The sequence below is a fragment of the Corythoichthys intestinalis genome, chromosome 5, assembly GCF_030265065.1.
Source record: "Corythoichthys intestinalis isolate RoL2023-P3 chromosome 5, ASM3026506v1, whole genome shotgun sequence".
Lineage (NCBI taxonomy): Eukaryota > Metazoa > Chordata > Actinopteri > Syngnathiformes > Syngnathidae > Corythoichthys > Corythoichthys intestinalis.
This window is the reverse complement of record NC_080399.1, coordinates 59,668,999-59,695,060: the sequence shown is the minus strand read 5'-3', so window position 1 is coordinate 59,695,060 and position 26,062 is coordinate 59,668,999. Positions and strand designations below refer to the sequence as shown.

Here is a 26,062-nt window from a genome sequence, read left to right as displayed (position 1 = left end):
CTGAAGTAGGTCAAGCCTTTTATTGTTTTAATATTGATGATTTTGGCAAAAAAGTGAAGAAAAACAAAAAATCCCTATCTCAAAAAATTAGCATATCATGAAAAGGTACTCTAAGGAAGCTAATAACCAAATCATTTGAATCAACGAATAAATTGAAAACACCTGCGAAAGATTCCTGAGGCTTTTAAGAACTCCCAGCCTGGTTCATTACTCAAAACCGCAATCATGGGCAAGACTGCCGACCTGACTGCTGTCCAGAAGGCCACCGTTGACACCCTCGAGCAAGAGGCTAAGACACAGAAAGAAATTTCTGAGCGAAGAGGCTGTTCTCAGAGTGTTGCATCAAGGCACCTCAGTGGGAAGTCTGTGGGAAGGAAAAAGTGTGGCAGGAAACACTGCACAACCAGAAAAGGTGACCACACCCTGAGAAAGATTGTGGAGAAGGGCCAATTCCAGACCTTGGGGGACCTGCAGAAACAGTGGACTGAGTCTGGAGTAGAAACATCCAGAGCCACCGTGCACAGGCGTGTGCTGGAAATTGGCTACAGGTGCCACATTCCCCAGGTCAAGCCCCTTTTGAACCTGAAACAGCGGCAGAAGTGCCTGACCTGGGCTACAGAGAAGCAGCACTGGACTGTTGCTCAGTGGTCCAAAGTACTTTTTTCAGAGGAAAGCAAATTTTGCATGTCATTCGGAAATCAATGTGCCAGAGTTTAGAGGAAGACTGGGGAAAAGGAAATGCCAAAATGCCTGAAGTCCAGTGTCAAATACCCACAGTCAGTGATGGTCTGGGGTGCCATGTCCGCTGCTGGTGTTGTTGTTGAGCAATGCTGGATGACGTCTTTTTCCGGCTTCCCCTCCTATTGCTGGTCGGTCCCCTGTTCAGCTAGCACTTTGGCTTTCCACTCATGCCACACCTGGAGTACTGCTTTGGGGTCTCTGGCCATATGTTCCGGGTTGACGAGGAGGCCCCGCGTCGACTGGCCGATAGCTGGACAAACAGTAATCACGTGCACAGCGGTTTCATCCCCGGTCCCACACCCACGGCAGTTGGTTGAATCGTCGCGGCCGATCTTATGCTGCCAGTACCGGAGATCAGGATGATGTCCACTCCGCAAGTGGTTTAGAGTCACCTGATCTTGCCTACTCAGGGTCTTCTCTTCCTTTCTGTTAAGAAGCTCGCCCCTCTCACAGCTGCTGGTGTTGGTGTACTGTGTTTTATCAAAGGCAGGGTCAATGCAGCTAGCTATCAGGAGAGCTATTTGGAGCTATTTGGAGCACTTCATGCTTCCATGAAGATTTCATTTTTCAGCGCGACCTGGCACTTTCTCACAGTGCCAAAACCACTGGTAAATGGTTTAATGACCATGGCATTACTTTGCTCAATTGGCCTGCCAACTCTCCTGAACTGAACGCCATAGAGAATCTGTGGGATATTGTGATGAGAAGGGTGAGAGACACCAGACCCAACCCTGTGGATGAGCTTAAGGCCGCAATCGAAGCATCCTGGGCCTCCATAACACCTCAGAAGTGCCACAGGCTGATTGCCTCCATGCCACGCCGCATTGAAGCTGTCATTTCTGCAAAAGGATTCCCGACCAAGTATTAAGTAAACTAAAAGTATTAATATAAACCGCCAATGATACTCATGAAGCTTACTGATCGAAAGAATAAGATAGCCCTTCTCAAACAAGGTCGTCTCCTGAAAGGATCCAACATCTTCTTCAATGAGAATCTAACCCGCCGCAACGCTGAAATAGCAAGAAAGGCACGTCAACTGAAGAAAGCAGGAAAGATTGAGAGTACATGGACCTCAGATTGCAGAATTTTCGTCAAAACACTTGACCAGAAAATGAAAGTTATCAAGCAAGTCAAAGCTCTGGCAGCTTATGAAAACTAATCATGACCCAAGTAGCGGACTCTATGCTCTTATCACAATTACAGTTGGAAGACCGATTTGAAGATTGCTCCAATGAACCAAATGACATATTCGATCCGGATAAATACTTTTACGCCAACAGACCGGAGGAGTGCAAATACTACAGTGATGATCAATTTAACAGCTCTTTTAAATTGGATGGTAAGCTTTCATTAATCCATTTCAATGGCAGAAGTCTCTACAAGAACTTTGAACACATCAAGGATTATTTACACAAGTTAGGAAACAAGTTCAACGTCATTGCTGTATCGGAAACTTGGATTAAGGATCTCAAAGGCTCTGACTTTAACCCTCAAGGTTATAATATGGCAAAAATGGATAGGACTGATAAGGGCGGTGGGGGTGTTGCTCTGTTTATTGACGACAACCTTAAGTTTGATATATTAGACAACATGTCTACTAAGATTGTGAATCTTATGGAATGCATTACAATTGAACTACTTCTTTCAAAAGGTAAAAATATAAGCATAAGTTGTATCTATCGCGCTCCCGACTCCAATGTTGAACTTTTCACTGAATGTGTAGGAAAACTTCTGTTGAAAATGAATAATAAGCATGTCTTTGTTTGTGGAGACTTGAACATTGGTCTGTTAAATCCTAACAAGGGTTTACATATTGAGGATTTTACTAGTACTATATACACATTAGGGCTGCATCCATTGATAACACAGCCGACTAGAATTACAACGCATAGTGCTACCCTATTAGACAATATCTTTACTAATGTCATTCTAAATGAGACCCAAAGTGGTATCTTAATTACTGATATTACCGACCACTTACCAATTTTCACTAATTATACTCTGCACTCAAGTAACACAAACTCCAGCAATCTATGGGAGACTTAGATCAGAGCAAAATATCGCAGATTTAAAAAAGGACTTGTTAACTCAAAGCTGGGACTGTGTCTATCATACAAGTGATGTAAATGAAGCGTATGGCTGTTTCATAAAAAAACTAGAACAACTATATGATAAACACTGTCCAATGAAGGCAATTCACAGACAACGAAATTCTCAAAATAAACCTTGGATGACCAAGTCCCTTGTAAATGCTTGCAGAAAAAAGAATACTTTATACAAAATTTTCATTACCCAAAAGACAAAACAGGCAGAGGTTAGGTACAAAAAATATCGAAATAAATTAAACTCTATTTTGAGAGCTTGTACAAAAACAGTATTATGCAAAATTATTAGAAGATAACAGAGACTACACTTGCAGATTATGGAAAATCATGAATGAAATTATAAAACACAAAAAGTCTGTACAAACGTATCCAAATCATTTTTACGCTAATGACTTGAAGATAACTAAGGCAGATGACATTGCAAATAATGTTAATGCATTTTTTGTTACAATCGCTCCTAAATTAGCGGAGAACATACCACATGTGCAATACAATAACAAACAGGAAAGGGCCCTGCACTCCTTATTTTTGCACCCTGTGAAGGACACTGAGATAAGGGATCTGGTCGGGACATTGGGAAAGAAAGACTCGACAGACGTGCAAGGCTTGGACATGAGGCTTATAAAACTTATAATAGATGACATCCTTCAGCCTTGAACATATATTTTTAATCTTTCTTTTGAAACTGGAACATTTCCGAATGATATGAAAATAGCGAAAGTCGTCCCCGTATATAAAGGAGGGGACGCACATGTATTTAACAACTATAGGCCTATCTCCATTCTGCCACAATTATCCAAGATCCTCGAAAAACTTTTTAATAACAGGCTTGACAAGTTCATATCAAAGCATAGCTTACTAAATCATAGCCAGTATGGTTTTAGAAAAGACCACTCAACTGCACAAGCGCTGACGGAGTCAATGGAAATTATTATGGATGCGATTGATCAAGGACAGTATTCTGTTGGAATTTTCTTGGATTTGAAAAAAGCATTTGACACAGTAGATCATAATATATTATTTGATAAATTAGAGCGACTGGGAATTAGAGGAATAGCTCTAGGCTGGATACGTAGTTATCTATCTGAAAGGCATCAATATGTCACAATTAGTGGGAAAAGGTCGGAAAAACTTGAAGTTACATGTGGAGTACCTCAAAGCTCTGTCTTGGGACCAAAATTGTTTCTACTATATATAAATGATATACACAAGGTATCCAGCATATTAAAGATGGTGCTTTTTGCAGACGACACCAATATCTTTTTCTCAGGTAACGACCTAAACAGAATGACCCAACAAGTGAATGAGGAATTAGGCAAGCTACAAGAATGGTTCAATGCCAATAAACTGTCACTAAACCTTAGTAAAACTAAATATATGCTATTCGGCAAAAAAGGTCTGAAAGAACATCTAGACATTCAAGTAAACCAGGTGGCTATTGAACGTGTTAGAGAACACAAGGTATTAGGTATAATACTTGATGATTCATTAACATGGAATGCACATATAAGACAACTGAAAAATAAATTAGCTAGGAGCGTCTCCATTCTTTACAGAGCTCAAAATCTACTAGATCACAGGGCCCTCCAATGCTCTGTTTTTGCCGTATTTGACATACTGCGCCGAGATTTGGGGAAACACCTACAAATTTCGATTACACCCTCTGTTGGTCATCCAAAAAAAAGCAATACGGATTATTCATAAGGCAAAATACACAGCACATACACATGAGTTATTCATCAAATCCAAGTTATTGAAGCTGTATGATTTAATAAATTTCAAAACGGGACAGATGATGTACAAAGCCTCAACTAATAATTTCCAGGCTAGGGAATCGAAATACAATTTGAGGGGAGAAAATGTGTTTAAACTTAAGTACGCTAGAACAACACTAAAATCATTTTCGGTTCCTTACTCTGGTGTAAAGCTTTGGAACAAACTAGATTCTGCAGTGACCAGCTCAGGGTCATTGGCTGTTTTTAAGAGGAGGTATAAACAAACCTTATTAAATAATTATGTTGCTGACTCAAGCTAACTCGGACATAATAAGAACTGTACAAATGTTAAATAATGTCTGGTTTGTACAAATGTTAAATAATGTCTGGGTGGCAACTCAAAGCTGGAAGGAAAACCGAGTGTACCCAAAACAATGGAAGACAAAAAAAAAAAATAAAAAAAATAAAAAATAAAAAAAAAAACAAAGGGAACTCAAAGCCAATGCAAACAGAACTCACAAGGTCATATCATCTGTTGGCTGTAAATGCACAGACAACTGACTTCAAATTCTTCAAATTTGTAACGACATGGGACTAGTCGATTGGCCACTGTCCTGCCAGAACCTGGACAACGCACCTGCCTGGAAAACATTTTTACGTCTGGATACTGTGGAGGATAGCTGGGGTAGATGGCGGCCGCTGTGTCCACACTCGAAGAGGAACGATATCGAGGATGTTTCCTTATGGTGCGCTGCTGGCAGCTTCTGATTGTGCCAGGTGGGACAGCGATCGCTGGGACGGTCCTTCTGAAGGACCTAGCGACGCCAGTCCCCCAGGCCTTGAGTCCAGAACCGAAATGGCGATGCAACCTACTACGAAGCTGCGCAACCTTGAGATGAATGTTCGTCGGGAGTCAGCAAGGAACAAAAACTGCGACAAGGATTAAGTCAACAAAAGGAGTGTGGCGGACACAGCCTACGTACAGCCTACAAGCCTACAGGTCCTCAGCTATTCCCTATCTTCTGGATCGAATCAACTGAATAAACTAAGTACTAAATTATGAACTAGTCTACTGGATCTAATCCACATAACGAGCACATCGATCGACTATGGACTTTTGGGAAAATGAACAATCAGAGGGGATGGTTATTATTTTATTAAAAAAAAAAAAAAAAAAACTTGTGATCATTACGAAATCTGAATGTCAAAAATTTGATATTTGATATTTTCTGCGTCCTTTATGGTATACTGGGGACGGGATTCAATAAGCTTCGGCTTCTCCCATCAGCCCTTTTCTTTTCGGGTTGAATTAATTGTAAACACATATAAATGCTGTATGTTTGTTTGGATTTGTCATGCCAGAAAGGAAAATAAATAAATAAATAAAAAATACAATAAATAGGTGCATAGCTGATATAATTAATTGAAGGTTGACTTTTTTTGTATTAAAAAAACACTTTTTTTTGTATTGGTCGGATGAAATATGCTCATTTTTTGAGATAGGGATTCTTGTTTTTTCTGGACTTTTTTTTGCCAAAATCATCATTATTAAAACAATAAAAGGCTTGAACTACTTCAGTTGTGTGTAATGAATCTAAAATATATGAAAGTCTAATGTTTATCAGTACATTGCAAAAAATAATGAACTTTATCACAATCTGCTCATTTTTTGAGAAGGACCTGTACATGCCGCATACACACAATACCTGACATAACAGTTGAAAATTAAAATCCCACTCACAAGATTACTGTAAAAAATAGACAAAATAAAACTACTGTGGTATCTCGAGATATGAAATTCATTTGTTGCAGAATGTCTTCCATATCATAGTTTATTTCGTGGAAAGAATGAACTGCGTTTTACATATGAATTGCCTAATTTTACTGAATGAAAGGAAAAAAATGCTTGTAAAACATCTACATGGTCAATGCCTGTATGTACCATGTTTTATATTGTTGTGTATTTTAACTCATAATCAGAGGCGAATATTGTAGTAGTTTTGGATGAAGCACGAACGCTAGCTAACCCTTTGTATAAGAGTTATTGCTGCTAATTAGCTGTGAATATGTCATTGAGGACCAGACTGATTTATTTCATTTACATGTTAAGTTTCACTCTACAAAACATTGAACTCAGGAACAGCTCAATAAAGGCAGCAAAACACATGGACTTCTGGCATCATCCTTTTGGTGTTTATTTCATTGTCTAGCTTAGACATCTTAGTGATGACAGTACAGGTCCATTTATGGTGCGACTTAAAATTTTCTGCGAGCGGGAATTGCGTCTTTTATAGTACGCATTATCTTTCGAAAGATTAATACATTTTCGTAATGTGAAGCGAAAAAAGCTTTGAAATTTTCTTCATAAATGAATTTTTCGTGTACCGGGGCTTTCTTATCTCGAGGTACCACTGTACTTATTTAAATATATACTCCATATAGTATATATTCTGAGTAATAACTTACCATAATCATAATCATTTTCTGTAACTGTAAAGGAAGTCAGAACATTTGAGAAGAAACAAATATGATATTTAGTTGAATCAGGTCAGTTACAAAACATGGAATTCTATTCGCGGCAGACAAATTCAATGAAGAAATCGCTCATATAGAACCTGTACAAGATTCAACTGTCAAGGTCCCCAAAAATTCGAATACAGGTAGTCCCCGGGTTACGAACGAGTTCCGTTCCTATGCTGGCGACACAACCCGAATTTCCTTGTGAGCCGGAATTAACCAGTTAAGTACCTCCACAAAATAACTATCTAAAAAGTCCATAAGCATTGTATTTTGTTTAATGATGGATACTCTGCCCTCTGGTGGCAGCGTTGCATCTGGCTGGACTGTATGACTGAAAATTAGCCCAATTTAATTTACTGAATTTACATATCGATCAGACTAGACGGACGTTTGAACATCAATTGTTTTGAGTCAAGTTTTATTGTTAAAATGCGTGTTGTCTTGAACATAAGTGCACATATGTGTTACAGCTTTACACATTGTCAAAGGTGAAGGAAGTCAAATAAGCACAATTGCCTTGTTTAATGTCTGTAAAGCTGAACAACTTCACGTTTAGTGAGGACAGAACACGTCATATTATTAAAGTAAAAAATAAGATACTATGAGGTACAATAAAGCACTGTTTACGTGACTAAAAAAGGTACAATAAGGTACTGCGTACGAATATATAGAATATATATTAGAATATTATAATAATAACAGTATACATATACATTCAGATAAACTTGTGCTGAGAAAAAAAAACAATTGTTAAAGAAAAAAAAATCAAACATCTTGAGCAGTTACTCACAATGTTACTCACTACTTGAGTATTCTTTTCACCAACTACTTTTTTACGAGTACTTGAGTCCATTTTTTGGATGACTACTTTTACTTGAGTAATATTATTTTAAAGTAATGGTGCTCTTACTTGAGTAAAAAAAATTTTGATCTGATCATATGATTAAAGAGAACCAACTTACCATCGTGGGGCCTGTCTAGGAAATGCCCGTAGACAGTACTGTTGACCACCCCCAGGTAGTTTTTTGCCTCCAGAGTGTAGTTGCCGTTGTTGTAATGTGTTGGGTTTTTAAATGTAAGGCATCCCTCAATGTCGTCCTGGTAAATAGCCATATCAAGACGCAAATAATCAGTGTGGGATATTTCCTGCAATGGTATTGAAAACAGAAATGATCAGTAAGATGAACTTTGAAAACATATCAAATGACACCATCCTTTCAATTATTCATACCTTGTGTAGTAGTTACATTATTGTTATTGATATACACATCACATTAAACTGTTGTCAGTGGCTAGTGGTGTAATTAGAGTGATAGCATACTATCCACTTGTTAGTCATGTAATTAATTATTAACTGACTGCTTAACTAATGGTGTCTTTAAAAAAAAAGGTTGAATCTTTTGTTCGAATAGGAAAGCAAAGCACCTTGTCGTTGTGGAACCATCTTAATTTTGGGAGAGGTGAACCTCTAACTGTGAATTCTATGCATGTGTCATGTCGACGTTCCGGCTCCTTCAGCTTTACAATCGAAGGACGAACTAAAATGAAAAAGTGGTCAGATGAGTATTGTTTGCTTTGTAATGAGGGATTTATTTCTAATGGAATAACCTTTCCCCAATTAACATGAACATTCGGCATAAAAATGGATTACACTAGATCAACATTTTTTTTTTTTTTTAATTTATGACTTGCATTCAATAAATCAGTTTTCAAGTGGTTTTCATAACAAATAATAAATCAAAACAAACAAACAAAACAACATTATGTGCTTTCAACACAGTTTCATTGTGCAATGCTGTTTTGTACTGTTTTGAGTAAAACCCCTACTTAACCTAATGGCACAATATAATGCAGCAATGACTAGGAAGTAAATTCAGTAACAGATTGACTGTGTAAATAATCACACACTGTGATTATATATTGAGATTGACCAGGTCTAGTTGTGGCTGTTGTAGGATCTTTTTCTTTGTATCTGCAGATACTGTACTCAAGGTTTGCCACATATGACAGGTTTAAAAAGACTCAGGGCAGGAGGAAAATCTGCTGGGCGGGTTGATCAAATTTGGGCTACTTTGGACCCAATTTGGCAAGTTGTGGAAGAAACTTGGATTAGTTTCCATAATTAAAAATTATATGTCTATGGTCTACACCTTGAAGTTGAGCTATACAGTTATCCCTCAATGATCGCTGTTAATGGGGGCCAGAACTGACCACGAAAAGCGAAAACCCGCAAAGTAGTGTCACCCCCGGCCCCAATTTTTAACATACGTTTTTTTTTTTTTATATATTATTAATATGTTATTATGTTATTATGTTATTTTGCATATAAAACCCTATACAGTGGTAACTCGTCATACGATCCTTTCGACATCCCACATAAAATTTGACTCGTCTTTTGTTTCGACATACAGTTTGACGACATACTCGAAATATGACGATTTATGACAGTGTTGCTATTTCATTGTTTTCCCGCAAGACGGACGCACGGCAATAAGGGTCCCAACAAGGTTGTTGCAGGTGGTCAAAAAAGGGGACGCTTACCATAGAAATGATGATGGAAATGATAGAAAAATATGAGCGTGGAGTGTGCGCCAATGAACTGGCTCGACAATACGGCTGGAATATGTCTACGATCTCGACGGTCCTCCGCCAACCTCTGTTCGTCAGTCTTTATAAGTTAAGGTGACAATTATTATTATTGTAACATCGGCAAGGAAGTCGGCAGGGTCGAGCAGTTTCAATCGTTTATTTCTGAACTTGTGCAACACAAGCCGGCTACTGTCCACTGTAGCAGACGCCAACAACAACAGAACATGAAAATGGAAAGGAAAAACTTATTACTCCTCTGACACCTTTTTCCCCTTACTTTTGCGTGTGTGTGCGTGTGTGTGAGCTTACAGTGAACACTGAGCTGGATGGAAACGTTGGTCATGCCTACGACATTGGTGGCTGTACAGGTCAGCAGGTAGTTGTTGTCATCTCTGCTGACATTTACCAAAGTGATAGTAATGGAATGAACAGTGTTGTTTTCGTCGATTCTGACCTGGCAGAAGCATTTGGTCAACATCATTAATATTACTTTCATCATCAACTCACTCAAAGAAGGAGAAACTTGCATCCATCTACAGTGGTAAGAAAAAGTGTCTGAACCTTTTGGAATTTCTCACATTTCTGCATAAAATCACTGTCAAAATCACACAGATGTAAAAAGTGTCTGCTTTAACTAAAACCACCGTAATAAGGATAGTACGCAAACAATGACAGAAGTGAACCATCACATTTAATATTTTGTGGCAGCAATAACTTCAACCAGGCGCTTCCTGCAGCTGCAGATTAGTCTGCCACATCGATCAGGACTAATTTTGGCCCATTCTTCTCTACAAAACTGCTGTAGTTCAGTCATGCTCCTGGGATGTCTGGCATGAATCGCTGTCTTTAGGTCATGCCATAGCATCTAAATGGGATCCAAGTCTGGACTTTGACTTGGCCACTCCAGAACATGTATTTTGTTCTTCTGAACCCATTCTGAAGTTGATTTACTTCTGTGTTTTGGATCATTGTCTTGTTGCAGCATCCATCCTCTTTTTAATTTCAACTGTCTGACAGATGGCCTCAGGTTGTCCTGCAAAACATCCTGATAAACCTTTGAAGTCATTCTTCCATTAATGATTGGAAGTTGTCCAGGCCCTGAGGCAACAAACAGCCCCAAATTATGATGCTCTCTCCACCATGCTTCACGGTGAGGATAAGGTGTTGATGTTGGTGAGCTGATCCATTTTTCCTCCACACATTGTGTGTTACTCCCAAACAATCCAACTTTGGTTTCATCAGTCCACAAAATATTTTGTCAAAAAATCTGTGAAGTGTCCAAGTGCCTTTTTGCAAACATTAAACAAGCAACAATGTTTTGTTGAGTCCTCCCATGAACACCATTCTGGGACATAGTTTTACATATACTTGATATGTGCACAGAGATATTGGACTGTGCCAGTGATTTCTGTAAGTCTGTAGCAGACACTCTAGGGTTCTTTTTACCTCTCTGAGTATTCTGCGCTGAACTCTTGGTGTTATCTTGGTGGACAGCTACTCCTTGGGAGAGAAGCAACAATGCCAAACTCTTTCCATTTGTAGACAACTTATCTGACTGTCGATTGATGAACATCCAGACTTTTAGAGATGATTTTGTATCCTTTCCTTGCTTTATACAAATCAACAATCCTTGATCACAGGTCTTCAGACAGCTCTTATCACCGAGCCATGATGCACATCAGACAATGCTTCTCAACAAGACTATATTTACCAGGTGTGTATGTTTTATAGTGGGCAGGGCAGCTTTAAACCACCCATCAGTGATTGGGCACACACCTGACTTAAATTGTTTGGTAAAAAGCGGTTTCAATTGCTCTTTAAGTCTCCTTAGGCAGAGGGTTCACTTACTTATTTTCCCATTCTGTCATTGTTTTCATGCTATCCTCATTAAAGTATGAAAAACAATAAATGTTTGGGTGTTTTTGTTAAAGCAGACAGTTTTTTCATCTGTCTGATTTTGACAAAGATCAGATCACATTTGATGCCGATTTTATGCTGAAATTTGAGAAATTCCAATAGGTTCAGATACTTTTTCATACCACTGTATTTTAATGATCCAGTAAACTCATTTTCATGATTTGTTTCTAAATATATGAACTGTTTGAAGATAGGGGTTGAAAACATGTGAAAAGACTGAGGACAATTTTGTGTTGAATTGCTGAGTTATTGCAATTATTTCTTATCTACCTCCTTAGCCCACAGGATTTTTTTTGGGTGGGCCTTAAAAGGATATCCTGCTAAAAATCTGCCTTTTTGCTGACCTCCATATAAACTGCGCAGTCAGTAGCTATTTGGTGAAATTGTAACTTCCTCATACTTAACGTGGCTATCAACCTGCACCTACAAATCACTACCTCCCCTGAAATACACAATCCCTCTGATATTTGGGTTTTATGTTATTTTGGCTCCCCCACACAGTATACAGATACATTTGATTTTTATCCTTCTACTATAAATATGAAGTATTATTACAAATAATTCCCTCCTCTTTGGTGTCTTAGGTGGGTATTAACACGTTACAAAACTAAATGTAATGAAGTAAATGTAACTTTTTGAGAAAAATTTACTTCTTAGAGCAGTTTTACCGCGCAATACTTTTTACTGTTACTTAAGTAGATTTGTGAAGAAGAAACAATACTCTTACGTCGCTACTTCCGGCACTAGAATCGCTACATTTTTCCTCTTTATTCTACATGTTGACTTTATTTTTTGCCAGAGATACAGAGAGTGGCTGTCTGTTCCACCAATGAGACGTCGCAACAATAACTACATGATTCAATTATACTAGTACAATTCAGAGGGAACAATGTTTTGTCTCCACTAGAGGGCACTCATGCTGAGTTGTTCTAGCCTGAATTTGATGGTTTTTGGGTCATCTTTTTGACCTAATACAGTCATGTAATGGGTTATGGTTCAGTATAATGATAACAATTCATATTGATAAAGGTTTGCTGAGAAAGAAATATATAGCATTATTTTTTTTTCTTGATTCAGACATTGTAAGGAGTTACTCACATAATACTCATTGTTTCAGTATTTGAGCCTTTGAGTATACTTTTTTACTTGTACTTGAGTAAATTTTTTGGTGACTACTTTTAGTTGAGTAATATTATTTAGAAGTAATGCTACTCATACTTGAGTAAAATTTCTGACTACTTTACTCACCTTTGTGTGTTTCAAATAGATAAGAAATAGTTCACATCATTTTAGAAGATGTTTAAAATCTGTAACAATTAAGTATAATTCCCCCACCTCTTCTGGATCACTTAAGTGCAAATCTGGAACACGCCAGGTCACTTCAGGTAATGGCGATCCAGAGCCATTACATGTTGTAGTTACACTTTCACCTTCTTTAACTGTGAGGTTGCTGTGGCTTACAGTGATACCCGGAAGGTCTGGAAAATATGTACAGTATTGATCACGCTTTAGATTTTACATTGAATGTCCAGAAGCCATGTGTGAAGAAGCACACTGACTTATGGTACTGGCTTGTAGCAGCAGTGCATGCATAGAGTGTTGGCCAAAAGTACTGGCACGCCTGCAATTCTGTCAGATAATGTTCCATTTCTCCCAGAAAATGATTGTAATTACAAATGCTTTGGTAGTAGTATCTTCATTTAGTTTGCATGCAATGAAAAAAAACACAGAAAAGAATGGGGGAAAAAATTAAATCACTATCATTTTACACAAAACTCCAAAAATGGGCCATACAAAATTTTTGGCACCCTCAGCCTAATACATGGTAGCACAACCGCTTCCAGTATCCATCAATGAGATTCTTACAATGCTCTGCTGGAATTTTAGACCATTCTTCTTTGGCCAACTGCTCCAGGTCTCTGAGATTTGAAGGGTGCCTTCTCCAAACTGCCATTTTCAGATCTCTTCACAAGGGTTCTATAGGATTCAGGTCTGGACTCATTGCTGGCTACATTAGATGTCTCCAGTGCTTTCTCTCAAACCATTTTCTAGTGCTTTTTGAAGTTTGTTTTGGGTCATTGTCCTGCTGCAATGTCCACGACCTCTGAGGGGAGCCCAGTTTTCTCACACTGGGCTACATTACGCTGCAAAATTTGTTGGGAATCTATAGACTTGCACAATCTATGCACATGGTCAAGCAGGCCAGTGGCAGAGGTAGCAAAGCAACCCCAAAACATTAGGGAATCTCCACCATGTTTGACTGTGGGGACCATATTCTTTTCTTTGAAGGCCTCATTATTTATCCTGTAAATTCTATGTTGATGCCTTTTCCCAAAAAGCTCTAATTTTGTCTTATCTTACCAGAGAATATTCTTCCACAACGTTTTTTTACTTTCTCAGGTAAGTTTTGGCAAACACCAGCCTGGCATTTTTATGTTTCTGGGTCAGAAGTGAGGTTTTCCTGGGTATCCTAACTTAGAGTCCCTTTTCATTCAGACGCCAACGGATAGTACGGTTGACACTGTTGTACCCTCGGACTGCAGGACAGCTTGAACTTGTTTGGATGTTACTCAAGGTTCTTTATCCACCATCCGCACAATCTTTCATTGAATTCTCTCATCAATTTTCATCTAGAGAGGTTAGCCACAGTGCCATGGGCTTTATACTTATTGATGACACTGCGCACGGTAGACACAGGAACATTCAGGTCTTTGGAGATGGACTTGTAGCCTTCAGATTGCCCATGCTTCCTCACAGTTTTGCTTCTCAAGTCCTCAGACAGTTCTTTGGTCATCTTTCTTCTCTACATTCTCAATGTGGTACAAACAAGGACACAGGACAGAGGTTGAGTCAACTTTAATCCATTTTAACTGGATGCACGTGTGATTTAGATATTGCCACGACCTGTTATGTGCCACAGGTAAGTAACAGGTGCTGTTAATTACACAAATTAGAGAAGCATCACATGATTTTTCAAGGGGTGCCAATACATTTGTCCGTATTTTACAGTTTTGTATAAAATGATCATGATTTATTGTTTTTTTTCCATTCTCTTTTGTGTTTTTCATTGCCAGCAAAATAGGTAAATGAAGATATTACTACCAAAGCATTTGTAATTGCAATCATTTTCTGGGAGAAATTGAGAATTATCTGACAGAATTGCAGAGGTGCCAATACTTTTGGCCCGCAGTGTACTTGAGCTGCTTTAAACAGGAGAAGCTTCTCTCTTACGCCACAAGATCGCTGATCCGCTCATTTTGCTATCGATCAAAAAGGGATTCAGCCTGAGATGTTGTGTTGCAGTGGAATATCGCGTGCTCAACACTGTAGAGTCTACAGTGAAGACGATCAGCCTCCACACTGTTTAAAACATTGTGAAGTTGCGTAAAAAGAAAGTCGCGTCACAACCAGTGATTAGAAGAGTTTGTCGGACATGGCCCCCTCTCTGGGGTGTAGGATTTGTCAATAGCCGTTTAGGAGGAAGAGTTTGCTAAAGTCAATTAAAACATCTTGCCTGTATAAATTCGTAATTTTTCACTTTTTTCTGAATATACAGTCGAGATTATGCAATAATGTCAAACAGGACTGTACTTACCGCATTTGCTTATGTTCATTTCTTGCAGTAGTATCTTCTCCGAGCCATTATAGCAGTATAATTGTTGACTACTTAGACCTACATCACCTCTTGATTGCCATAGTTGGAGCCAACGGATGTCACACCCACAATCAAAGATAGTATCTTCTAAATGTCTGTAATGACAAAAAAAGAAGAAAAAAAAAGGCAAAAATGCTACCAACAGTCAATTGTTTAAAAAAAATCACATTATTGGGCATCATGCCTGTCAGGTTACCATTTATTCTGTTTATGAATCAGTTTGAAGAATGTTTTAATTAAAAAAAAAAAAAAAAAAGGACATTTTATCTGCTATACCCTTCCATAATTTTTTGCACAGTATTCTGTTGCTTGAATCTTGAACATGAAGCACTAAGAGTATATAGTATTTGTATTTGTCCCATATCGTCACAGTACTGTAATCACAGTTCGGTGGACACATTCAGACAGCGAATACGTTTGAGTAAAAAAAAAAAAAAAAACACTCATACGACAAAGAAGATGTCATTGATTACAACTAGGTAAGTTATGGCAGAAATACAGAGTGGAAACTATTAGATGCAATATTACTAACACTTTTTGAAGTCTATTTTTTATTTTCAAATTAGGAAATGTTTATTTTTGCTCTAGTCCAAGGCTGAAGTAATTTAAACACTGAGTGAGTATTTATTAAAATTTATTAAAAGATTAAAAGGAAAAAAAATCTCAAGAGATGCCTTTTCAGTTTTGGAACGCTTTGCACGTTTTATCTTAACCAATAGAAAAATCCCTCTTCCCGCGCCACTGATCGTGTGTGACCACCAGTTTTGGAAAAGTATGCAAGCTAGTTTAAAATTCAGTACACAATTCCTAAAATGAACTGGCTTGTAGTTCATGATTCAAAAACTTTACAAATTGAAAAAAGACTTTCTTTTTTGTCCGTCACTATGTTGCTGTGAACTACTAAAAATCAAATCAATTCATCCATCAGCTGATAAAGACGCGTCACACATCAGTGACCCTCTGACAAAGGCGGAAGTGCCCGCTGAAACATGTCAGGTAAATAAAACCACCTACTATTGCCTGGGATGAAAGAAAGGGTTTGACGAATACTAAAATCAAAATACAGCCATTTCCCTATTTATCAGTACAATGGATAATATTAGTTTAGAAGAACTAATCCAAACTCGTCACGAACAACAATTGTCACCCAAAAAGCAGACTCAGAGTTAAAAATAGATGGAAAAAACGCAATCCAGAACGTCTGGCATGTGAGGTAGACTTGCAAACTACTTCATTGGCATCTATAGACCCTACTCACATGACGTCACAACCACGCCCCCACGCCATATTGTCCGTCAACTTGTCACTGTTGATGCATTACCGCTACGTAAATTCCTCCTGTTATGGCGTGTTTTTCTGCTCGTTAACATTAATAATCAAAATGGTGAAGGCGTGTGTGGCGGTCAGTTGCAATAACAGAGAAGATAGACGGAGAGACTTGAAGTTCTACCGGATTCCGAGAGACCCAGAGAGGAGAGCGAGATGGGCTGCTGCAATTCGACGAGAAAACTGGGCTCCAAACAATTACCACAGATTATGTAGTAGTTATTTTATATCTGGTAAGATGCAATTAATATATATTTAGAGGGTTTTGGGCTGACAACCACAATTAAGATCATTGCTAGGCTAATCGCCGACAACATACACTCAGACGTTGTGAATGAACTACCTGAAAATATATAATTATAAGGGGATAATAAGACAGTTGTCATACAATTAATTTACAATTTCACTATTGAGGTCAAAAGCCAAAAAATAAATTCAACTAGGGATAATCTGGAGTAGTGCTATCGCACTTCATATTTATTACATATTATATATGTATGTAGTGAGAGTGCTATCGCTAAACCATATAAACATTAAAAGCCCTAGCTCCGTTGACAAATGACATGAAATACATTAGACTTGACAGTGGATGTTAGCAATAGAGGTGTGCATCGGCACTGCCCTCACGATTCGATTCGATTACGATTCGGAGGGCCACGATTCGATTCGATTCGATTCAGAGGGTCATGATTCGATTCGGTTCGATTCGGCAATGCATTGCGATGCATTAAAGCCTGGGATGCATTAAAATTCTAAAGCAAAGCATATTTTTCGTGAATCATGAGCCAACACAAGCGGACAGACATTAAACAACTTTTTATTGGTTCTTGTGTCACTCCTGGTTGAAGTCAAATGAAAATAGTATACTTTCATATATATATATATTTTTTTAATCAGATCACAGCATTTAATTAGTGCTTTGAATGAGACCAAGGCTTTCTCTTTTTTTTATTTTTTCACACAGTAGCAGCCTTTTACACAGTGCAACATCTGAACTCCTGTGCAAAATCAGTATTAACAGTCACTGTATTTTAGTCACAACGACCCATCAATAAAAATATTCAAGTAAATATTAAAGAAAACGACAGAGAAAATATTGTAGTGCAGCAGCATCTTCATTGTAATATCAATCCAGGGATCAGTTCAGTTGCAAACAAAACATCAACTAAATTGCAATGTAGAACAAAAGTAAAATGTAGGCCTAGCCTATCTTATAGCTATAATATTTCTCGCTCCCTCTTTCTCCGTTTCAGCCATTGTTATGTTATGTCCTATCTCTCTGCTCTCTCGATTACAACTGCGCTTGTCTGTGACGTTACTCCGGTGAGGAACCGGATTTGGGTTCCTCGTCCCCCCTGCATAGAGGTTAAATCTTGTGCCCGAACCCGACCCGAAATGTTAAGCATTCACGTTTGGGTGGGTTGGGTCGGGCCGCCGCGCCGGACTAATAAATTATTTTAAATTTTTTTTTTTTTTTTTTAAATGCGCAGAGACCACAGCCCTCCTTTTCTTCTTCTCCTCCCGTTATTTCATTGTGTGAATGCTTTTATAATTCTCATAAAAATATGTAGACTATTTAAATGTTGAGTAAACTTTTTCCTGCCAATTGAGAATTCGTTACGAAAGACACTTTTATTTATGAACACAAAGGCAAATGTGATCCTTTCGAATCTTCTCCTCTGTGTGTCTGCAAAACCGTGTTTTTTTTTTATATTAAACTTTCCCAGCGTCATTTCGTTGTGTAAATGCTTTTATAACTCTTATAAAAATATGTAGACTATTTAAACAGTAAGAAAACTTGAAGAAATGAAAATAAATTGCTGCTGTTGCTGCGTTTTTTTTTCCGCATCACTCGGCTCAGGCATGCAAATCTAGTTAATTGATCTGGCCGGTCGGGCTTCAATACCAGCGGGCCATGTTGGGTTGGGCTGGAATTTTTTAGGCCCGATCTAACCTCTACAGGCTTGCTTTGAATGTAAAGTAGCTCTCTCTACAGGTAAACATGAGAATAACAATGCAAATGGGGAAACCAAATCCATTGCATCACCGGAATTGCGCAGGGAAGATTTTTGAACTTACTTATATATTTTAAAATCCGCTGAATCGATTCAGCGTGTTGCCCGCATCGAATCGAATCGTCCCTGTCCCGCATCGGGATGCATCGCCGCATCGATTATTGTTGACACCCTTAGTTAGCAAGAACAAAAGATTTGGAATTGAAAATTTCGTAACTCACCTTCCCGAGCACAAGATAGATTCCTGCCGAATTTTCGTGGACGAGGACCTGTTTCACCCAACCAGCAACGAAGTATTTATAAGCCTCCAAGCTCTTAACGTTTTTCAAAGTTTCGTGAGAATAGGCTGATTTTGTGTGGACAAGATAGTTGTAAATATCAGGGTAGCAGATGTCAGGCAGAGACGGGCGAAGACAGCGGGTCGAAAAACATCGATTTAGGCATCAAATATGCATCTGGCGAATGGATTAACTGAAGCTTTTCCACATAACGCCTTTTATCCAACGCATCCAATGAGTTTACAGCGTCAGATAACACCGGGGCTTCCATGAATTGCTCTATAAATTGCACGACTAATTGAAACCATTGAGAATAGGGCTAAAAAATGACGGACAATATGGTGGCCGCATACAGCGACACGTCATTTTGTGACGTAGGTGAGTAGGGCCTATCGACTGAGTAACTGTGACAAATGTTAACTTACAGTTCCATGAGCTGTAGATTTTCAAAAATCTGCCATGGCAATGTAGTCAGCATTGGGTTTTTGGACAGGTTTCTGAAGGGGAAAGTATAAAACAAATGAGAAAAGTTGGACATTTTTAATTTATAGCAGTCATTTTTATATAATTTTGTTGTCTACTAGTATATTCTATTGCATGCATTAAAGCAGTGCGAAGACTTCATAATGATTTTGACGGGTCAGATTCGACCTTCTCTGCGCCACCCCTTAAAGTAGGGGGCCATCCCACAATGCTTCAGTTATTCGCAGTCGCTGGCAGCGACACATGCAGCGATCCATCAACGTATTTAGGTTGAAAAGTACGAAAGCTGTACCGCAAACAAACAGGGAGGATTGTCTCAGGAGTGATTTGTTTGAGGATTCAAGGTAATTATTATTATTTTTCGTTTTTTCACAAGAATTTTCAATGTTAAAAGCTTTTTGTTGTAAGGCTGCCGCCACATTATCTAACAGACTAGCATCATTCTTCTACATATTTACGTAAAAGAAATGCTAATTGCCCGTTTTTTGCTCTTTTAACAAAGAATCTAGACTGTTTTACGTTGATACTGTATTTATAAACAATTCAGGGATTTAAGCATTTATTCACAAGAATTTTGACCGGAAAAGCTCTGTTTACATTACTTCTTTTTTTTTGCTTTTAACGATGAATCAAGACTGTTTTACGTCCATATCCATAAAGAATTTAGGGATTTAAGCATTTATTCAGAAGATTTTACACCGGAAAAGCTCTGCTTACATTAAGCGGCCGCCACATTGACTAACAGACTAGCATCGTATTTCGACATATTTACGTAAAATAATTGCTAACTGCTTTTTTTTTTTTTTTTTTTTTTGCTTTTAACCGAGAATCAGTTGTTTTGCGTCCATATCTATAAATAATTCAGGGATTTAAGCATTTATTCACAAGAATTTTCAACATAAAAAGCTCTTTGTGTGTGATTCCACTCGGTCAAATTTGACAGCCACGCCAACAATGCAGGCCCCCTATTAATCGGCCCTGCGCCCTGTGTCCCGTCAATATCATTATGAAGTCTATGAGCTGTGGTCATCAAAGGTCCCCAAAGGCGCGCTGTGGGTCGTGGTTTCTGTTCCTGCTGATCCAGCACAGATAGTTGAACCAATGAGGTTTCTGCTAAAACAAGCAGCACCTGACTGCAATCAACTGATTGCACTTGTAAAACACCAGATTGGTGTAAAAGTGTTGTCATTCGTCAGGTTGGAATGAAATCCTGCACCCACAGTGGGCTTTTGAGGGACTGGTTTGGAGAGCACTGCCTTAAAGGATATATGACACGAAAAAGCATGTTTATTTCATATCACTCACAGTATTTTATGCTCGTGAATGAAGTAGACCGCTTAGCTGTGTGCAGACGCAATGTATATATGTTCATTCAATGTTTTGAATCCTGCTGCATGAAAATGAGTGATTTCCATCCAGAGGTTCAGATTGAAGAAACCAGATGCAACGTTAGTAGTTCATCGCCAACAGCCAAAACAAACAGACTGAGAGACTGTTTCTTTCCAAGTGCCTTCACCTTACTCAACTCAGGTTTGCACTGCTAATGCCACATTATCACATGCATCTCACTCAGTAATATGTTCTCAGAACTCTTTCTCAATCTGGGTACTGCATAATCTGGGTACTACATGTCATGCCTTGAGTTAAATTGTGTTGGGTTTTTGCCCTAGTGTTTCTTGTCCATGTGATTATCCATTGATTTCACCTGTTGTGGCCTCCCCCTTGTGTCTTGCGTCTTGTATCAACCACCTGTGTCTCATTGTGTCGTTACCCCATGACTGTATTTAAGTACCCCATGTGCTGTCGGTCTTTGTTGCATCATTGTCGCTTTCTGTTCTCTCCAAGCGTCTGTTCACTGTTCATGTCTGTGCCCCAAGGTAAGTTTCCTACCCAGGCTTTTGTTCGAATTTCGTTGGTACTTTGTTTTTTGGGGCCTTTGTTTGTACTTTGTTTTGTCACCTGAAGTAAAAACATTTTTTGTTGCTCACCACCCTGCATTGCTGCCTTTGCGTTTTTGCCTTGCCGCCTTTAGTTTCCCTGCGTTTTGGTCCTCCATGCGCCTAAGTCCCGACATTGCATATGCAATACTTGTATACTGCTAATGCCGCAACGTTGTCACATGCATCCTACTAAGTAGTATGTTCTCAGACATCTGACACAATCTGGGTACATAATCATAATCTGGGGAGTGCATACACAATATTTGCACTTTTATATTATAACCAGGGGTGCACATAATTTTTTTGCCCAGGTTCTCAGGGGAGGACCTGGAGATGTGACTTGGTCCTCATTGAGCTTGAGAGCCGACCCGCCTGATGCGATAAACTTATGACAAGCTTTACTTAGAGCCAATTAACTTTAATTAATTATATTAACAATTAATGCTTGATTAACATCAACTGGCACAACAAAATTGCCATTACTTTGAAGTGAAATGTAAAGAAATAAACATAAAAGCACCAATTCAAAATAAAGGGCATTATATGGCTCCCACATTAACTCCAAGCCTTTTTAAAAGTGGGATGTCCTCCTAAGACCTCATTGAACGTGCATGTTTAGCTTTGTAAAATGCGAGCAAAAACACGTTTGTCAGTGCATGTCGCTGTTCATTACCTTTATTCCGCCCTATTCTGCCCCTTGTCTGACATCGATAGTTTGCTTAATTGCCACATGCTCTCTGTTTTTTTCGTGCTTTTCAAAGTTTGGATGGCTGAAATTCTTTGACCCTACATAAAATGCGCTGCTCTTATCGGCGACATTGGGATTCTCACGACACATTTTGTACCGCATTTCCGTGCGAGCATCATTTGCTTCTAGCCATGGTACCTCCTGTAGCCACTTTTCAGCAAAAGTCCTTTTTTTCGGTAGCTCCGGTGACGTCTCTGTCGTCTGTCTGTCTTTTGACGGGGGTGGGGGAACACGGAAGTAATTACTCAGTGTGGCCTGCCTCTTCGACATTTCGAGAAGTTATTTTCTAGTGTCCGCCGCAAATACAGTGGTCAGCCATCGGTACGCAAAAGCGTATGGAAACCGTTGAGGGCCAGCGCGTTTGTCGACGTCCAGTACGCATGCGCGCATGCGGACCACTTATGTGCACCCTTGATTATAACATTTTTGTACTGTTACATTAATATATATGCACAAAGTGTCATTTGCACTATTATATCAACTCAGCCAAGGTCGTCCTTGTCTGAATACTGTAAATTTTCATATACACACTGTTATACTACCACTATAACAACTTGCTGCTAGACACTTATTCACCTTATACCCAATCTGTGTACCCTGTAACCAGGGGTCGCGTTAACCGAATATTTTCCGTCGTTGACCGGTTTTTTAAAACGGTGACGGAAAAAACTGAAGTCCATCCGTCATTTTGACAGGTTGCAATTCACACCCCAGACCACAGGGTGGCGAGTGAGCATATTAATTAGCTATTATCTCTCTTGATGCATGACGTCGTTGGCCTTACTCGGAAAAATGTCAAGGCAACTGAGCGTCCGAACTAAGGCTACGTTCATACTACAGGTCTTATTGCACGAATCCGATTTTTTCCTGTTTTTCCGACTCGAGTGAGGCATTAACTTGACGGTCTGAACGTGACAAGTCTCATAGAACGGGACCATTTCAAATGCGATCTGGGTCAGTTTCGTATGTGGTCTAAATCCGATCTGGGCCACATTTTTCCAGACTGTCGCGGCGGTATGTACTACTGTCCAGTCCCGCAAATCGGATTTAGTGCAGCAATTACGTCATCAAAAAGCGAGAGACTGTACGGTAGCTACGGTAGCGATGCAGCTGTGCGTTATTAGCGCCTAGCTTGCCTTGAACACGGCTTTTTAGGAAGGGTCGGACTTGACAACAGTTATAAAAAAATAAAAATAGGTTTGAGGATAAGCCTGAGAATGATCGGTGTTCTCTCTGCTCCATATAAGCAATATTTCAACATTGCTTACACGGCCGAGAGTTGGGGCAAACTGCCCGTATGTGTGTGTGACATGTACGAACAGTGCGTGCATGCTATCGATCCATATACTTTGAATATAAGCCTAAACGGGGATTATATATGCCTGTTATTTGTGTCCTCTTTTTAACAGCAACAAGCCTATGGCTACGTTCATACTACAGGTCTTAATGCACGAATCCAATTTTTTTGTCATATCTGCGCACTAATTCGCAGTCCGACATGCGCTGAGCAAGACGATCCGCATACGCAGAAGCATCAAAACAAATGACCATACAATCACACATGCTGGCTGTCATCCGTCATTCCAGGGATATCATATTTTGTTTATTAAAAAGAGGACACAAATAACAGGCATAAATAATCCCTGTACAGGTTTATATTCAAAGTATATGGATCGATAGCATGCACGCACTGTTCATGCATGTCACACACACATACAAGCAGTTTGCCCGACTCTCGGCCGTGTAAGCAATGTTGAAATATTGCTTATATGGAGCAGAGAGAAAACCGATCATTCTCAGGCTTATCCTCAAACCTTTTTTTTTTTTTTTTTTTTTTAATGACTTGTCAAATCCAACCCTTCCTAAAAAGCCGTGTTCAAGGCAAGCTAGGCGCTAATAACGCACAGCTGCTTGATGTGTGATGGCGCGGTGTGGATTCTCTGTTAAGCTTGTTCGGACAGAATATCAATTAAAGATGAATGAAAACTAAATACTATTGAATATGTCATTATTAACATATTAAAAATTTAAGTGACGGGTAAAAATAGATTATGACCGGATTTTTATGACCCTGTCAGTCAAAATGACAGACAACGAAAAAGTCTAGCTCAACCTCTGCCTGTAACATATATTTTTATCCAGGGTGGGGCAGAGCAACTTGCTTATTTAAATTTGGCGCCCTTAAGCGATGGTTGCTCTAAGGATGGTAGGGATGGACTTATTTGAGAGGGTGGGGCTTAAAGTTTAGTTCTTAGCGTGCATTATTTATTTTGTGTTTATTTTTCAGGAACCGCAGTGAGCATCATGGAGTGGGCAATGGAAGTTAGAACGCGCTTTTGCTGTTGAGGCATTTTTCCAAGCTGTCGCTCAATTATCGCAACGCAATGTGCATTCCGTAGACATCTCAATATTGCCCCCCGTGATCGTGTTCCTGGCCGGCAGTCGATTGTTTTATGGGTAAACAACTTCAGGGGATTTGGTGACGTAAAGAAAAAGAAAGCTAGGCTCCCACAAAAGGCAAGGTCACCCCAAAACATTAACGTGGTTTTTGAGATCTCCCCGACGGTCTGCTCGCAAACACGCTGTTGGGTTGTCTGCTCATTCTGTGAGACGAATCCTCAAAGAAGAATTGAAAAAGTCATCCCTACAAATTAGCTATGATGCACACGCAATTTTACTGCTCGTGAAAAAGCATGTGGGGCGCTTTTGGGCTTGCCTGACGACACACTTGTTTTGTTCAGTGATGAGGCTCACTTCCATCTTTCGGGATCTGTAAATACGCAAAACTTGCGCTTTTAGAGTCCTGACAACGTCCTGTACGTGTAACTGTTTGGTGTGCTGTTTAGTCTCATGTTGGCATAATTGGCTCATGGTTTTTGAAGAAAACGAACAGGCAGTGTCAGTGACATCTGACCGTTGTTGTCGACATGATCAATGAGTGTTTCCTGCCAACACTGAACCAGATGGCTGTGGAACGGGGAGCAATATTGAAATGTCTACGGAATGCGCGTTGCGTTGCGACGATTGAGCGACCAAAAAAAATTTGCCTCAACAGCAAAAGCGCGTTCCAACTTCGTGGACTCCATAATGCTCACTGGGGTTCCTGAAAAATAAACACAAAATTAATCATGCATATTAAGAACCAAACTTTAAGGCCCACCCTCTCAAATAAGTCCATCACTACCATTCGCAGAGCAACCATCACTTCAGGGCCCCAAATTTAAATAAGCAAGTTGCTCTGCGGCACCCTGTATTACCCTTATTGTCCTTTTGCTTTTGTTTTATTTGGTGCACGTTATGGCAAAGCTTTAAATATTGTTGTACTTTGTACAATGACAATAAAGGCTTTCTATTGTATTCTATTCTATTCCATTTGTGATGGCTGTCTCCGAAAGGCGCTATATAAGTAAATCTTTTGCTTTGCTTTGTGTAAAATCATATGGTCACAAACTTGGATGGGAGGGTGCACATGCCCCAGGTACACATTTCAAGTAGTCCTGCATCATTCTAAAGTGTGTCATTGTAGCATCCAACCATATAATGACGATAACAGGCAAGTTATTAAAAGGTGACATTAATTGAGCATGAAATCTCACATGTAGCTTAGTTGGGGATTTTGGGAGAAAACACCTGGCTGGATTGTACGCAGGCTACTCCTTGTCAGGGTCCTACAATACAGAAAATGTGAGAAAATCATTGCAGTTGCCGTTAAGAACAAAGGCCACAGAGAGACACAGTGATATTAAACGGTCATTACAAAATAAAGATTCCTTCCCAAAAAGGTCATATATAAATTTATTCAAGTGTTTGTCTGAATTATATAGGTTTTACAGATTTATATTCGTCACCTTATCCTGTTAGAGGAGATTGTGAGTCCAATTGATGCTATGGGCTAAGATGTCTGAGGGCTTTTTGCCCCTGCCAGGGTCACCCAGGGCAAACATATCTTAGGTGAGGGACCAAACAAAGTCTAAACTTCACAATTGCAAGGATGTGCTTTAGGCCGAGAGATGCAGGTACACGCAAGCTA

General features: G+C 39.2%; 1 protein-coding gene across 1 annotated transcript in view; it reads right to left on the bottom strand.

Moving 5' to 3' along the window:
- Positions 1–26,062, bottom strand: part of LOC130916663 (NT-3 growth factor receptor-like) — a 64,119-nt gene that overhangs the window by 24,801 nt on the left and 13,256 nt on the right. The window contains exons 3-10 of the mRNA XM_057837532.1: positions 25,629–25,700; positions 19,287–19,358; positions 15,183–15,337; positions 12,923–13,065; positions 9,980–10,124; positions 8,507–8,619; positions 8,044–8,227; positions 7,028–7,051 (exon numbers count right to left, since the gene is read on the bottom strand). Of these exons, the coding sequence (XP_057693515.1) occupies positions 7,028–7,051; positions 8,044–8,227; positions 8,507–8,619; positions 9,980–10,124; positions 12,923–13,065; positions 15,183–15,337; positions 19,287–19,358; positions 25,629–25,700 (908 nt within the window). The remainder of the gene's footprint in view (positions 1–7,027; positions 7,052–8,043; positions 8,228–8,506; positions 8,620–9,979; positions 10,125–12,922; positions 13,066–15,182; positions 15,338–19,286; positions 19,359–25,628; positions 25,701–26,062) is intronic.